Source organism: Geotrypetes seraphini, chromosome 13, assembly GCF_902459505.1.
Source record: "Geotrypetes seraphini chromosome 13, aGeoSer1.1, whole genome shotgun sequence".
NCBI lineage: Eukaryota > Metazoa > Chordata > Amphibia > Gymnophiona > Dermophiidae > Geotrypetes > Geotrypetes seraphini.
In genome coordinates this window covers 75,849,257-75,866,793 of record NC_047096.1, presented here as the reverse complement: position 1 = coordinate 75,866,793, position 17,537 = coordinate 75,849,257, and the positions used below count along the sequence as shown (strand labels likewise).

Here is a 17,537-nt window from a genome sequence, read left to right as displayed (position 1 = left end):
TATATCCGTTTAGTTGCTGCTAGGTGTGATTCTATAAATGGCATTGATTTTTTTGATTGGCAACCGCACCGACCAGCATCTACTTGGCGCCATTTATAGAATCTGGCCCACAGTGTCTGCTTGCATTTAAGCTTAAGCAAAGCCATCTGCAGCTCAAAGCAATACTGTGGAGATAATATTAGACTGCAATCTGATGGAATTTGTTAATTGCAGTGTGCAGCACACATAAAACAAGGAATAACATGGCTGTACAAGTCATTCAAAGATAAGTGTGGGCAAAGGTATTTAAAACAGTGGCACAGTCTGTGTTTCAGCTTTACAACTCAAACTGTGTATAAAAGTACCAGAAGAAAAAAAGAGAGAGAACTTCTCTTCATCCCATTCCTAGCCAAAGGCTCTCTGACTACAATTACTGATAAATGTCTATGCCAAGATTTTCTCTTATGGAACAGCACAAACAGAGGAGAAGGCTTAATTAGCACACAGAAATCACTCCCAAACTGTGCCAGAGTAATGGCACAGTCTATATGGTAAGGAGAACCTGTAAACATGCTGTGGTTCATCCAGTATTAAAGAAATCACTTTTAAATCCCTCTCAACTAAAGCTGTCCGATTCAGAAAAATTTTTCGATTCGATTTGGTCTATTGAATTGATTTTTCAATTTGATTCCCAATCACATGGGGATTATTTTGTTTGTTTTTTTCAAACGTCCTGGTGGGTTTATTTTGTAGCCTCTTCACCTATCCCCACCCACCCCTTTGCCTTCTCCCACCCCACGCCAGCGCTAGGGTGTAAACAAAATAAACAAAAAAAGATGTTTCCTCTCTGTTTGGTCCTAATTCTTGCTCAATGTCTAACATCAGCTCTGGCAGGATACAGATTTCAAATCTGACATGTTGTAATCGCAAAATAGAAAATAGCATTATTTTTTCTACCTTTTGTTGTCTGGTCATTTTATTATTCAAATCATGTTGGTCCCAGCCTCTGTCTTCTGTTAACTCGTTTGCCAGGGTCTCCTACCCATTTAATGTTTTCTTCTTTCTCTGTGCTCACTATCCATCTTCCATCTCTGTACCTTCCCTTCTACTGCCATATCCAGCATTTCTGTTTCGTTCCCACTGTCTATCATCTGTCTCTCTCACTCACCCACCTTCCTTGTGCCATGGGTCAAACCGTTCTATTCCCCTCCATTCAACATCTATCTCTTCTCCCCCCCCCCCCCCCCCATTATCATGGGCAACATTTCTTTCTTCCCATGCACCATCTCTTCTTGCCCTCCACTCTATGTCCAACATTTCTCCCTCTCTCTTCTCCATGCATGTCTTCCTCCCCTCCACCATATGTAAGATTTCTACCTCTGTTGCATCTCTCCCTTCCTCTCTCCACTCCCCTGTGCAACAGCTTTCCTTCCCTCTGATCAGCTTTCCATCCGTCTGAGCAGCATCTCTCCATCCCTCCCATCTCCCTGAGCAGCAGCTTTCCATTCCTCCTGTTCCCCTGTACAGCAGCTCCAGACCAAACTCTCCCTTTCAAACCTCCTAAAGCAGCAGCAGAACAACAGCAGTGGCCGTCCAACAAAAGCAACACTCTGAACAGACTGCTCGCAACCTGCCCCGCCTGGGCTTCCCTCTGCTGCATCATCAGTGATGTCATCAGTGACAGGTCAGGAGCAACCTGTTCAGAGCGCTGCTTCTGCTGGCCGACCTTCCGTTGCTGCTTTAGGAGGCCTGGAGGTATTCAGGATTCAATCAGTGAGTCCAATTTTTTTTTTTTTTTTAATGAATTGATTTGAATTGGTTCACTGAAGTGAATTGGTGAATCGGGCAGCACTATTCTCAGCCTGAAAATTACTGACCAGTCTGAAATCTAGCATTCCTTTCTATATTGATAGAAAAAGCGGTCTCTTACAATTGAAAGATTATATTGACGAGAAGAACCTAATTCACCCTTGAGAATCAGGATTCCAAGAGTTCAGAAATCCTTCCTTTTGCTGGTAGGCTACAAGGACCATGTGGAACTAATAAAAAAATAAAAAGTTTTGTTTACAAAAACAAAATATAAACAAAAGAAATTAAAAAGTTCCCAAAACAAATTTGTGGAATGATGCAATATATGGATTTCAGATGGATTGAGACACACTCTGTATTAATAGTGATAACAGGCTTTTAGAATGAAATAAAGACATTATTGGGTTATTTCTATACACAGGCAGATGACTGGCCCTTGTGATGTAATGATATTCTTCTTGCTACTCTGTACATCTTTTATCCACAGTCTTATCAGAAATGTCCTTCAAGCCATGATAACATCATGATCAGGATCGTCACGAGCTGGAAACACACCCTAGAACTCCTATCCCGCCCAGTGCATTGCAGCCAAACAGGGAAGGCAATGGATAGGAGATAATTTTGGAGCTTGTGTTTCCCTTGGATATTTCTGAGGCACCAAGCAGTCTGGTGCCAACTTGGCACAGTGTCCTTGCCCAAGGTTATTGCATGCCTCTGACTTGGTCCAGATGTCTCTCTGGGTGAACAGTGTCAGGGTCACAGCCAGAGTCTATCTTTAAGATGCAGAGTAAGAATAGAGTTCAGTACAGTATGATGACGCCATAAAGCCAGCATTGCAGATGGATTCAAGTTAAAAATCTGTGATACACAGAATATATTATTGCATAAGGGAGGTCTACCAGAGCTCCAGAGTCTTAGTGAGTGGATGAAATTGTGGTGAATTGAGGAGGAATTTAGTCTTGGTAAGAACTAGGCAGCATTTTGGGGAAAGGGTGGCCTGTTGTGAAAGGATGGGTTCTGCCTTAACCGGGGTGGAATCAAACTGCTGGCACTAAACTTTAAAAAGAAGGTAGAGCCTGAGAGAAAGTTATCTGTACAATATAGTGGAAAAATGCAGAAGTTAGAATATTACAATAGAGAGGTTTTGATGATATGTGAAGTAGTTCAGGAATAGATGATTCCCAGTTACGGGAGAGTTAGAATGTAGGTCAATAAATGAAGAGTTAGATATAATAAGCATTTCAGAAACCTAAAGGAAACAGGGCAACAAACAGGACATTGTAATACCAAGCTACAAATTAAATTAGTGGATGGTTGACACTTTGGCATAGAGTTCAACAAGATAAAAGTTCTGCTGGAAAGAAAATGTAATTTAGAATCTTTATGGATAGAAATCTCATGTGTGATGGGGATGGAAGTAGTGGTGAGGTATATTACTATGCACTTGGACTGGATTGAGCAACAGTGAACTGCTGGCAAAAACGAAGAAGGTTATCAAATTTGATAATGCAATAGTGGGAGATTCAATCTAAGGTTCCAATCCTACATCAGCTGTTTTGTAATGTTTTTTGTTTTTTTTTTAATTGTGAGCCCTCCAGGGACAGAAGTACTATACCTAAGAACATAAGAATTGCCACTGCTGGGTCAGACCAGTGGTCCATTGCGGCAGTCCTCTGGTCAAAGACCAGCACCCCACCTGCGTACGTTCTGGTTCAGCAGGAACTTGTCTAACTTTGTCTTGAATCCCTGAAGGGTGTTTTCCCCTATAACAGACTCCGGAAGAGCGTTCCAGTTTTCTACCACTCTCTGGGTGAAGAAGAACTTCCTTACCTTTGTACGGAATCTATCCCCTTTCAACTTTAGAGAGTGCCCTCTCGTTCTCCCTTCCTTGGAGAGGGTGAACAACCTGTCCTTATCTACTAAGTCTATCCCCTTCAGTACCTTGAATGTTTCGATCATGTCCCCTCTCAATCTCCTCTGTTCGAGGGAGAAGAGGCCCAGTTTCTCTAATCTTTTGATGTACGACAGCTCCTCCAACCCCTTAACCATCTTAGTCGCTCTTCTCTGGACCCTTTTGAGTAGTGCCGTGTTCTTCTTCATGTACGGCGACCAGTGCTGGACGCAGTACTCTAGGTGAGGGTGCACCATGACCCGGTACAGTGACATGATAATTTTCTCTGATCTGTTCGTATACCTGAATGTATACCACTTCTATAGCCTTCTGGCTTGCACGTGTCTTATACTGGATATTAAGATACAGTAAGTATTTTTCTGCCCCTGGAGGGCTTACAATTAAAAATGATGATAACAGCTGAAGTGGGATTTGCATCTGGGCTTTGGATCTCCGTTCACTGCACTAACCATTAGGGTATTCCTGAAATCTTCCTGATGCTCTGTTAAGAATGTCCATAGTACCTGAAGCTGCAACAGATCCTGGTATCCTTTGCTAGTTTCACTTTCAGGGCAGTGGAGAGCTGCTCAAGCAGAGCACCTTTCCATAGCCTGGATGTGTCAAGTCCCAGATTCAAAATAACATCCATCTTTTCAGATCACTCCTCCTTGCTATATAGATAGGGTTACCAGACATCCAAGCAAACCCGGACATGTCCTCTTTTAGACTGGTGAGATGATGAAGGCTGGGAGATGGGCACAGAGGAATACTAGAAAGGGACGTATAGGAGATATAGAGAAGGAAGATGGTGAACAACAGAGATAGAAGATGGATGGTGAGCATGGAGAAAGAAGAAATGTCAAATGGTCAGGAGACCCTGGCAAGTGAAATTTTGAACATAGTGGAGGAAGGTAGGAAAGAGAGAATGTGAGAGACACAGTGGTGTAAGAGGGGAGAAGCTGGACACAGGGAGATGTACAAAAAGAGAGAAGATGGTGGGCATGAATGGAAGCATAAGAATAGGGACAAAAAGGGGAATGCTGCATCTGCAAGGGGTGGTATATGGACATAAAGGGGAGACATGGGAGGGTATATGGACACACAGAGAAGATGGCTAGGCATGGGGGAGAATAAGAATGCAGAAGGAAGATGTTGGACAGGAGGGGCATAGGGATATAGAGGAGTGACACTGTACATAGGTGGAGGGGATCATAGACTGGTGAGATGATGAAGGCTGGGAGATGGGCACAGAGGAAATACTAGATATAGAGAAGGAAGATGGTGAACAACAGAGATAGAAGATGGATGGTGAGCATGGAGAAAGAAGAAATGTCAAATGGTCAGGAGACCCTGGCAAGTGAGTTAAGAGAAGACAAAAGAAAACAGAGACCAGCACCTGAAACCATCATGATTTGAAGAATAAAATGACGAGACAACAAAAAGTAGAAAAAAAAATATTTTTTTAATTTTGTGATTAGAATATATCAGATTTGAAATATGTATCCAGCTAGAGCTGGTGTTAGACATAACTGGGGACCACAAAGACCAGGCTGTGCTTCTTTAGTTTCCAGCTGGCTGAGGGCTCTCTCTGACCAGGGGGCAGTTGCCCTAGTTGCACTACCCTAACACTATTCCTGTCATATGTGACTGTGGTGGTATTCTGCTAGCGTGATTTTCCTGTGTAGCATTCTGTAATAATTTAGCTTATTCCGTTTTCTCGATAGTGAAGGGGATATTTGTGAAGGCGAGAGGAAACGGGTTTTGTTGATCCTTGCTGGTTACTATTTGTGTTTATAAAATGGCAATTGTACAGAATATTGTTTCTTTTTAGACTTTAATCAAATAAGTTCTGTATAAAATCATAACTATTTGAGGTTTGTGCGGATGGGATAAGATGACTTGCGGGAAGGGGACAGGGTTGAGTTCAAGGGAATGGGGTTGGGATAGGGACAAAACTTCCCTGTGTCATTCTCTAGTCCAGAGGAAGGCTACTAAAATGGTTGATGGTCTGTCATAAGGTATACGAGGTCAGACTTAAAGATCTCAATATGTATTCTTTGGAGGAAAGGTGGAAGGGAAGATAATGATAGAGACATTTAAATACCTACATGACATAAATGCACATGACTTTCATTTGAAAGGAAGCTCTGGACTGAAGGATAAAGTTATGAGGTGATAGACTCAGGAGTAATGTAAGGAAATACTTTTTTTTTTTACAAAATTTACAAAAGGTGGTAGGTGCCTAGAATAGTCTCCCAGTAGAGGTAGTGGAGACAGATTGTCTAAATTCAAGAAAGCATGGGACAGACGTGGGATCGCTTAGAGGGAGGAGGAATAGTGGATGGGATGGGAAGACTAGATGGGCCATTTGGCCTTTATCTGCTGTCAAGTTTCTATGTTTCTTTGGATGCAGTGTGACTGTGTTCTGGTGTCCTGCTATGTTAAAATGCTTGGCTCCACATTCCACATTTACGAGTATTCTTTCAAGCAGCATCCATGTATGTGTCAATTCCAAAAAAGATTCCAAGCCTTAGTAGCTGCTTCATTTAGAAACAAGCCCTAAAACTTGATTGTGTGTGTGTGTGGGGGGGGGGGGGGAGTAATTTGACCTAAAACATTTGCTTACTAAAAATTGTAATATCTCTAATATATGATGTGTTAGCAAGATGTGGTCTGCTGCATATGAATCTTCATGAACTCAACTTTTTGGTAGACATAATTTCTAAGACTCGGTACCTTTCTTGGATTGTGACACATTGTGTCATGTACATTACAGCATCTGAAAAATACACCAAGGTCCATGTTTACAATTTCAGTAAGTAGTGGGAGGTAAATCCCTTGGGATGACTCAAAGATTCAGCAACCACATATCTCTGGTACACAAATACCTACATCGTCATTGACATCAATAATCTCCCAGTTCGAATAAAAGGGCCAATCACAGTTGCCAGGTACCATTCTGTTGTGTTAGTCTTTATGATAGTGATGGAATTGAAAAACATGTGGGATTAACACAGATGATCCCTATTTAGAAAGAGGATGAAACAGTGGGTACAACTTGACCCCCTTATTGGGCAGAGTGGATAGACTATAAAGGTCTTTATCTGCTATCATTTACTGTGTTGCTTAGCTACTATGACAATACATCTGAAGTGAGCAAAACAGGTGGACTACCTCCCTGGGTTATAGCCTTATTGGCTACCTGTTCATAAATGTATAAAATAGCTGGGCATAGGAGTATAAAAAGTAGTGGTGCCAGCCTGACAGATAAATAGTGATGGTATGCTGTTCTATGAGTGGCATTGGATTTTGCCATGTACCATAGTGTTTGCAAGCAGATTAATGGGGTGGCACATGATGCTTGCATAACATTCTGCTCTAGGGCACATAGAGAATGGCAATGAGGCACAAACAGTCTTGGCTGACTGCTCTCATCTTAGCTTCTATTGCTATCAAAACCTTGTAGGAGAAGGCACTATAATAAGATATGATAATCATATAAATATGTACTGTGAGATGTACGCAGTAGTGAGCCTTATACCATCCATCTACTTTGCTTGTCTACAGGGAAACCACAGCCAGGGACATCCAGGCAGCAGGACACAGCAACACCTGAGAAGCATCCAGAGAAGCAGCAAACAGAATAATGTTTCCTACCTCACTGAACATGAAAGACCCAACTAGCAGACAGCCAGCAAAAGGAATCCCCATCCTCTAGTCAGCAGCAGGAGAAGCCTGTGCCAGCTGAGGGCCAGCTAGAGGTACCAAAGCCTCTGAACTCTCCTTCATACCATCTAGGTGAGGAAGGGAAGAGTGTCTACGGATGGAGCAGGGGGTGATGGTCTCCCACATCCAACAGATGACCTCTGATATGAGGGCTTTCGGAAAGTACCTGACTGGGCAGCTGGTGTTGCAATAGGAACATATAGGCCCGCAATGCAAACAGCTGAACCTTCAATGTAAACATATGGAGCTGCAGCTGGAACTGGCTTATCATATCACCATTGCTGCCTCTTTGCAGCTATTGTATACCCATCTGGCACTCAAGGCTTCTCTGTTCCTTGCTGGGGGATACCAGACCAACTCCACTAATTGTCTCTCAGGTTACTAAGTCCCTGCCTAGATAGTCAGAGGTGGAGAAGGACGATGGTGATGAGGAAGGACATGAGGGGACCATCACCTCAGAGACCGTACTGCAAACAGAAAGCGCATGAGTGGAGAAGCAACAACACTGGAGGAAGGGACATTTAGGGGGTTTTGGCTTTGCACTAATCTTTGTACCTTCTCTTCATTTGTTATTTTATGTGCAAAGGTGAGAATTTGATATTTATTGTATCAATCTATTCTTGGCAGCTAGAGCAGCAGCAATTGGTGCTTGCCTTGGGAGGGCTTCAGCTTAGGCAAAGCCTCTGGCCAGGTTCTCAGTTACGTCTACCTGAGAACTCAGTTATGTCTACCTCAGAAAGATTGGGTGGTGAAGTTGTATAGGCTGTAACATTCTGTAAATATGTGGCACGCCTTCTGAGGGCTATATAGGAGCTTTTCTCTGGTCTTCAGGATGTTGAAAGTACACTCTACTGTGGATCTTGTGTGCTGATGGACCCTATTGTAATGTTCTTCCTGTGGTATGTGCTGGACTATCTTATAGGCGTCAGGAGCCAGGTGTTGAGGGGATAGCCATAAAGTTGTTAGTTTTCTCCCTCTTCTCTTGGCTATGTGAAAAGATGATTATAATCTTGCAGCCTTCTGAGCAGAGTGTTCAGGAGGAATTCTGCAATGGCAGGTGGCGGATTGCTTCGTACCCAAGCTTGCCCAATAACATGCTAAAAACTTCCTGAAGCAAGGAAAGGCAGCACTTTGGTAACCTTCATATGCAAAGGCAAGGCATGCCTTCTTAGGGTCAGATGATCTTTTAGAAGCTTACAGAGGTCAGCGATGGTGGCCTTTTTAAAGCAGTGCCTCAGGAATACTACTTCCTCTAGAAGCTGTAAAAAAAAAAAATTAATAAAAAATCCCAAAAAACAAAAGTAACTCTTGGCCTTTAAACCCTATTGGCCTTATACTTACATCTCCTGTGTTGGCTCAGAGGCTGTTGTTGGGTCTGCTGCTGTCTCCTCTGCTATATAGCCACATTGCTTCTGTGAACGACAGGTACTGGTACTTGTCATGCCAACAATATTTATTTATTTAACATTCTTATATCCTGCCTAAGACCTAAGTGGGTTACAAACTGCACATACAAAATATAATGACATATAATATTAAACAATAGAGCATAAAAATTATTCATCCTGTATCCATATTTCCCCAATAGATACTGCTCTTCATCTATTTAAAAAAGCTTCTACAAATAATGATGGAAGCTGTGCTTCATAATGCCAAAGTTATCCCTAGGCATTCAAGCACAGTGAGATTCCAACCAAAAACCTCAGTTCTATATAGAACTAATTAATTGTCATCACTTGTCTACTACTGCAGTGCTAAATTTTGATGTTATCCAATGAACTTATTATGGTCACCCCAAAATGTTCCCAACAGTTGCCCTGATGTTCTAATGGGCAGTGCTAATCTCCAGATATCCAGTGGCAACTGAATATCACTTGTAGCTGAAAATGACACAGTTAAATGGGTAAATGTCTATTTATCCACATAATTGCTTCCTGATTTTCTTATATCAATCACTGAGTTTCTCCTGCCATGGAAATAAAAGAAAGTTGTTCATCTGATCCATTTGATCTTTCATGCTTTTGGGATGTAATATAGAGTCTATAGGTGGATATTTCTTGGGATGACCTTAAGATCTATTTACATGACAGACGAGATCAGTTGGATACTAGAACTTTACAATTCTTCAAGATCCAGGAGATAGCAAAAAGAATATTGTTTCCTACCTCATTGAACACGAAGGACCCAACCACCTTCTCCAAGAGAAGGTTAGAAGCCAGACAAGCAAAAGATGTCTTCCTAAATTTTTATTTATTTATTATACCACTTATAGTCTATCTGGGGACAGAAGATTTGTATTCTTTTTATTTAGTACCTGTAACTAATACAGTAGATTCTCTGTTAACCGGAACTCATTTAACCAGAACTCTCAAGCAACCAGAAAAAAAAAATCAAAGAAATATTGTAATACTTTAAATAAAAATGAAAATAAAATCAATTTCTGGTGGAAATTTAAGTGTAAACTTGGCCCGCCACACCTGAGTATGCCCACGCTTTGCCACCGCATGTCCGGTAGTTTGTCTGGAGCAGTCTGTGGCCTATTTTTAATAGTAACTCTCAAGCAAGCAGAAACTACATTTTTCTGGCATCTACCAATCCCCATGGGTGCCGGTTAACTGAGAGTCTACTATAGTACTTTTCCTCTGGTGGGGCTCTCCCTAGACATTACGATCCTGTGTCTCTTTTTCACAGTTAAGAAAATAGAGTACTCCCCCGACATTCGCGGGGGTTCCGTTCCAGGAACCCTCGCGAATGTTGAAAAACCATGAATACGGTTTTTAGCAGGGGAGACAGGAGAGGACAACTGGAGAGGGCAGCCAGAGCGCCGGATAGTGAAGGAAATCACTCGCGGTATGCTCCAACCGCCTCTTCCTGTACTAAAGTTGGGCCTCACCAATCAGGAACTGTGTCAAAGCAGCTCCTGATTGGTGAGGGCTGACTTTAGTACAGGAAGAGGCGGTCGGAGCATACAGCGAGTGATTTCCTTCACTCACCAGTGCTCCAGCTGCCCTCTACTGCCTCTCTAGCTGTCCTCTCCTGCCTGGTCATTTGCAGTCGGAAAATACCACGAATGACCAGGACTGCGAATCGCGGACCACAAATTCGCAGGGGAGCACTGTATATTGTTTTGTACAAGCTTTTTTGTTTACTTGATAGGAATAAGTCAATGTTTATAATTTTATTGATGAAGCTAAGATGATTTTATATCAGTACCGTATATATTGTCTATCATGATTACTTTTATATGTTATTTTTTTTGTAAACTATTTAGTGGGGTATAAATTTTAAACATTAAATAAATCATAGAAAATAATTTTTCTACTTAGCATACAGTTAAGCTCCAGAACTCGTTATTAGGGCATGTGATAAAATTTAGCATAACTAGGTTTTAAAATAAGGATCCTGGGAGAACGGTATAGAAAAATGAATGAAGAAATTTGAAGAAATTCTTTGAAGAAAAGTCCACAAACTGTTGTTCAAATAGACCTGGACATAAGTAATATGGACTCTTCCTATTTTATGGGATCTTTCCAGGTACTTATGATATGGATTGGGCTAATTTCTTATGTTAACATACTGTATGAATTAGAACAGTGTATTAATCTAATGCATATGATTTTTAAAAAACCACATGGTTCTCAGCTTTAAGCTCTCAGCTATTTCTGCATATAAAGCCTTGTTTACTCACTGAAGTGCCTTTGATGCATGAAAGGCACTGATTTTGGGTCACTTGGGATTTCTGTGAATACAGCATTTACAACCCTACCAGGAGGGAATTGTGTTCATTGTTTAATATCACTTCAAACCAAAATATTCCTTGAGGAGAATCTCAATAACTACAGATATCAACACTCTGAATAAATCAGGCACAAGGAATACTGACAAACAATGTTGATTTATAAAGAAAGAAAGGTTCTGTAACCGTAGGCAGTATGCCTTGATGGCAAAAGATGACGTGCAAAGCTTAGGAATTACTCTCGACTCAAACCTATCACTCTCCAAACACATCTCACAAGTAGTCTCTTCATCCTTCTTCTGCCTCCTCCAGCTCCAAAAGATAAGAAACTACTTCACGGAATAAGACATCATCCAACCACTCTATACTTTTGTCCTGACACCCCTAGATTATTGCAATACTTTATTCAACAGTCTTACAGCAAAAAACACCAAACGACTACAGCGAGTTCAAAATATAGCAATAAGACTCCTGAAAAACCTTCAAGCCCATGACCCAGTCTCTCCAGCACTAATATCAGCCCACTGGCTGCCCATAACCAAACGCTGAATTTTCAGAGGCCTAGTGTTGGCATATAAATCCCTCTACACGACACCCAAATACTTCTCAGACAAACTTCCTCTCTACACCCCAAAGAGAACACTACGCTCCCAAGATAAATACGCCTACATACACCATCTGGACACTCCCTCCAACTCCAGACAGTCTGGAAACGATCCTCATCTCATTTCTTACCAAACCTCTGGAACAGCCTACCTCCTCGTATCGGAGCCCTTAAAGGACTTCTTAGCTTTGCCTAGTCACTCCCTCAACCCTTCATTAGCATCACTAAGTAATCCTATATGAAGATATATGGCAACATAATGTATATTAACCCTCTATTGTAACACTGTGAATGTAAACTGTAACCCGTTCTGAGCTCGTTGGAGAGGACGGGATATAAATCTAACTAAATAAATATATGCTGCTCCATAACGCTATATAGCAGAGTTAAGAGACTCTGACCAGCGATAGCATTTGTTACATAACAAACAATCTCTCTTATTTTTAATACAGTGGTACCTTGGTTTACGAGCATAATTCGTTCCAGAAGCATGCTCGTAAACCAAAATACTCGTATATCAAAGCGATTTTCCCCAGAGGAAATAATGAAAACTTGCTTTGATACATTCCCACCCCCCGAGGCCAGTGGCGCTGCTCTATCCCCCCCCCCCCCCCATGAGAACCGGCATTGCTCCCCCTGAAGGACCCCCTGTGATCCGGCACCCTCCCCCCCGCGATCCAGCAACCCCCCCCGCGTGATTCGGCACCCCCCCCCGCCGCTTCTTACTGTCATCTAGGCCTCGGCACCGGCATGTCCTGTGCGTTGGTGCCAGTGCCCAAAGATCGTCCTCCTCTTCTTGCTGGGCCTTGAGCATCTGCGAATGCTCAAGGCATGTGAGTTCACGTTCTCTCTGAGATTTCCGAGATTCTCTAGGAATTCTACGAGGCGTCGAAGCAGTTACCTCCGCTGCCGGTGCTAAAACCCGCACTATGCGTTAGTAAAAGAGGGGGTAGGTCAGCCATTTAGTCCATCTATAGCAGGGGTGGGCAACTCCGGTCCTTGAGGCCTGGAATCCAATCGGGTTTTCAGGATTTCACCAGTGAATATGCATTGAAAGCAGTGCATGCAAATAGATCTTGTGCATATTCATTGGGGAAATCCTGAAAACCCAAATGGATTCCGGCCCTTGAGGACCGGAGTTGCCTATGTTTGATCTATAGTCGTACACAAACGAGGAGCAGGCAAGGCTCAGACTTCCTGGAATCTGCCTCAGGCTCATGGAACAGACCTTGTGCCTCTGACCTTTCATGTAGCCTCTTTCTTTAACGACTATAATGTGTCTTTTAAATCCCTTCCCTTGTAGGTCATTTCCCTTTTTTTGCCATCACTTTGTTGCTCTCCTTCTTTTATTGTATATATTACTCTTTAATGTAAACTTAGCAGTTCGCAAATCGCAGACTCAATAATTTGCGGTATTTTCTGGCCACCTCTTCCTGGTACTAAAGTCATGGTTACACGAATTTCAGGGGAGTACTGTATATGATTTTAACTTGTTTGTAAACCACTTAGACATTCTTGATATGCAGTATATCAAATATAAATAAACTTGAAACTTCCCTTATACCTTCTGGCCCAAAGGCTTATCTTGGGAGATGAGATATCTCCCCACCCCCTGTTCAACCTCCTGAGCATCTCTAGAAATATCTCCTTAATGTCACCTCGGGTAGAATTCCAAGAACTTCAGAGAGTTCTGGCACCATGGTGGCTGGAGGATCATCTTGCACATGCCCTGGACTGTAGGGCTATGATGAAATAAGGCCAAGTCGCATCAGCTCAGCCACAGACAATGCCTGTTAAGGAGCAAATATGGACCAGGCATAGTCTTTGAATTCTGCAGGAGATGTATTCAGCTCTGTGTAAAATCTATATGCAGGGATTTAACCCCCCTACAAGTCCACCTTAATAATGGTTTATGGACTTTTCTTCCAGGAACTTATACAAACCTTTTTAAACTCTGCTACACTAATGGCTTTTGCCACATTTTGTGACAGTGAATTCCAGAGCTTAATTATACTTGTAGATTGAGTGAAGAAATATTTCTTCCAATGGGTTTTAAATGTACTTAGTAATTTCATTGCATACTCCCTAGTCCTTGAAATTTTGGAAAGAGTAATCAAGGGATTCACATCCCTCCCTTCCCCTCTGCTCATTATTTTACAGGCATCTATCCTATCTCCCTTCAGCTGTCTCTTCTGTAAGCTGTAGAACCCCAACCGCTTTAGACTTTCCTCATAGGTAAATTGTTCCATCCTCTTAATAATCACCCTTCTTTGTACCTTTTCTAACTTAGCAATATCTTTTTGGAGATGCAGTGACTAGAATTGTGTATGATATTTGAGGTACAGTTGCATCATGGATTAATAAAGAGGTATTATGATATTCTCTGTTTAAATTCTCCATTTTTTTCCTAATAATTCATAATATCCTATTTACTTTCTTGGCTGCCACTGTACACTAAATAGAGAGGGTGGTGACTCCTAATGGGGAGATCTGCATCAAGTAGCTATAGTTTTGTATGCCCTTTCCTATGTGCATCACTTTGCACTTTCTCACATTAAAATCCATCTGCCATTTTGGTGCTGAGTAGCCCAGGCTTGTAAGGCATCCACAGTCATTCAAAGCAACGTGGTCGCTCACTATAGCATGTTGCTTTGAATGGAGCTTTTCACTTGGGTTCCATGAAACGGGACCCACAACCTTTTACTGACACTTTTGGGTGCTCTGCACATTTAAGGTTTGAAAATTTGTATCATTTCACAGAGATTTATGGCCATATGATAATACTAAGGGCTCCTTTTACAAAGCTGCGCTGGACGCTAACACCACCATCGAGCTGGCGTTAGTTCTAGCCGCGTAGCGCAGGTTTAGCGCGTGCTAAAATTCGGCACGTGCTAAAAACGCTATCGCAGCTTAGTAAAAGGAACCCTAAGTCTGCAGTAATTGATGATAGATTCTTAGGATCTAAGGATCCCTACTGGTCTTTCTTTCTCTGGTCGCCATACCTCAAGAAGGACATGGCAGTACTTGAGGGGGTCCAGAGAAGAGCAACGAAACTGATAAATGGTATGGAAAACTTTTCATACGCTGACAGGTTGAAAATGCTGGGGCTGTTCTCCCTGGAAAAGCGGAGACTTAGAGGAGACATGATAGAAACCTTCAATATCCTGAGGGGCATAGAAAAGGTGGACAGGGACAGATTCTTCAGACTGTGGGGAACCACAAGTACAATGGGTCACTCGGAGAAATTGAAAGGGGACAGGTTTAAAACAAATGCTAGGAAGTTCTTTTTTACCCAGAGGGTGGTGGACACATGGAACGCGCTTCCAGAGGTTGTGATAGGCCAGAGCACGCTACAGGGGTTCAAGGAAGGTTTAGATAGGTTCCTAAAGGATAAGGGGATTGAGGGGTACAGATAGAAGCAGAGGTAGGTTATAGGAATAGTCCGGTACCACTTCACAGGTCATAAACCTGATGGGCCGCCGCGGGAGCAGACCGCTGAGCGCGAGGGACCTCTGGTATGACCCCGTGGAGGCAACTTTTATGTTCTTATGAGTACATAAAATTTTTTTTTTTTCAAATAATATTGTTTTAAGTTCAGTTATAAATACTTTTCATAGGATTGATTATGCTGCGGGTGTCTCGAAAAGTGGCACAGATTCAGTTTGGTGAGCCTGTGACCAGGAAGGTGACATAGTGAGAAGAAACTATAATATTGTTCCCAGAGCAGAAATACTTGCTTAATTGTCTCCATAGTATCTAGCTGGCATCAAGGAGAGCAGATACAGAAGTCTTATGGTTTTGTAGCAAAATGGATGCTAAACCCTTTCTTCCTGGCATATTTAATATTCTTTTGCTGTGAGACTGTGTTGTACAAAATCGAGACTGTGTGTACCACTGTGGAAAAGCCATGAGTTGCTCTTCTCTTTTTGCAGAACTGCGATGAAAGATTTCAGTACAAGTACCAGCTGCGATCTCATATGAGTATCCATATTGGACACAAGCAGTTCATGTGCCAGTGGTGTGGCAAGGACTTCAACATGAAGCAATACTTTGATGAGCATATGAAGACACACACTGGTAAGGAAATGCTGGTAGAAATTATGTGGGTAAACCATGTATTGTCAGAATGGAAGCTACAGACATTTTTGAGAAAATGGATGCTTTACACTGAAGGGGGAGGAGTGTGGCGCAGTGGTTAGAGTTACAGCCTCAGCACCCTGAGGTTGTGGGTTCAGATCCCGTGCTGCTCCTTGTGTCCTTGGGTAAGTCACTTAATCCCCCTATTGCCCCAGGTGCATTAGATAGATTGTGAGCCCACCGGGACAGATTGGGGAAAATGTTTGAAGTACCTGTATGTAAACCGCTTTGAGTGTGGTTGTAAAACCACAAAAGGCGATATACAAATCCCTAACCCTATCTGTATGCACTGAGGTGAGTGAGTTGTAGAGTTACTGGTATTCAAGTTTCAAGTTTTAATAAAATTTGATGGATCGCTTAATCATAATACAAAGCCATAAACAGGTTTAAAAACATGTAATACATTTCTCAATACAGGGAGTCATAGAAATTTAGAGTATGACGGCAGATAAGGGCCAGCGGCTCAACAAGTCTGCCCACTCAAGACTAGCCCTCCCTCCCTGGGGTATCCATTTTTTAAGCATAACTCTGTGGTACCCCTACCTGTTTGTTCCATTGATTCTTGAAGTTGATCACGCTACTGGCCTCGACCACCTGGCGTGGAAGACCATTCCATTGATCAATCACCCACTCGGTGAAGAAGTATTTCCTGGTGTCTCCATGAAATCTTCCCCCCATGAGTTTCAGCGGATGCCCTCTTGTCGTTGTGGGACCCTTTAGAAAAAAGATTTCTTCCTCCACTTCAGTTCGTCCCGTGACGTATTTGAATGTTTCTATCATGTCCCCCCTTTCTCTGCGCTTCTCGAAAGAATATAAGCACAGCCTGGACAGACGTTCTTCATATGGGATGTCTTTAAGTCCTGATACCATCCTAGTGGGAGACGACCTCATTAACGTAGGCCAACCAACAAACAAAATGGACCCTAAGGGAAAATGAGGGAAGAAATACAATATTTTAACAGTAAAGGAGACAAGTAAGGAGAAAAATGATAGGAGGGGAAAGACAATGCTAAAAATCTGGAGAAAATTAATTAAAATAGCGATGGAGTTCTAAAAAAAAAAAAAAGTTAGCAGTTGGGGAATTTAGGAAACACCTAAAAACATACCTGTTCTCGAAATACCTAGGTAACGAATCAGGACAATAGCCCCTTCGTAATCCCCCCAAATCTGATCTTGTAAACTGTCAACCCCTAATCACTAACTATGAATGCTCCAATCAATTTATGGAATTTTTCTAATTCATTGCAAACCGCATGGAACTTCACGGTCCTGCAGTATATAAACTGTTGTTACTATTACTAATGCTGTTAATATCAGATGTACACTGCTATACTCTGTAAGTCGCTGCCTGCACAGTTTCTCTTTATTGTAAACCGCCTAGAAGTCGCAAGATTGTTGGCGGTATATAAGAATAAAGTTATTATTATTATTATTATTAAAAGCATCTTTAAAAAGAAAGCATTTCAACTTGCTTTTGAATTTGTCTATAAGACGCTCTTCCCTTATATATATTGGGAGGGAATTCCACAATTGTGGAGCAACGACAGAGAAAATATATTGCCTCCGGGTATTAATAGATTTCAGAGAAGGGATGACCAACAAGTGTTGGCTATTCGATCTAAGTGATCGAGCGAGAGTATACAGTATTAAGACGC

General features: G+C 42.0%; 2 protein-coding genes across 2 annotated transcripts in view; both read left to right on the top strand.

Annotated features, from left to right (window-relative positions):
- The window catches only part of ZNF652 (zinc finger protein 652), a 73,462-nt gene that overhangs the window by 48,363 nt on the left and 7,562 nt on the right, over positions 1 to 17,537 (top strand). Inside the window, exon 4 of the mRNA XM_033917424.1 lies at positions 15,678 to 15,822. Coding sequence (XP_033773315.1) covers positions 15,678 to 15,822 — 145 coding nt within the window. The remainder of the gene's footprint in view (positions 1 to 15,677; positions 15,823 to 17,537) is intronic.
- PHOSPHO1 (phosphoethanolamine/phosphocholine phosphatase 1) overlaps positions 7,359 to 17,537 on the top strand; it is a 65,761-nt gene continuing 55,582 nt past the window's right edge. The window contains exons 1-2 of the mRNA XM_033917428.1: positions 7,359 to 7,991; positions 15,678 to 15,822. The gene's annotated coding sequence lies outside the window, so the exon portion shown is untranslated. The remainder of the gene's footprint in view (positions 7,992 to 15,677; positions 15,823 to 17,537) is intronic.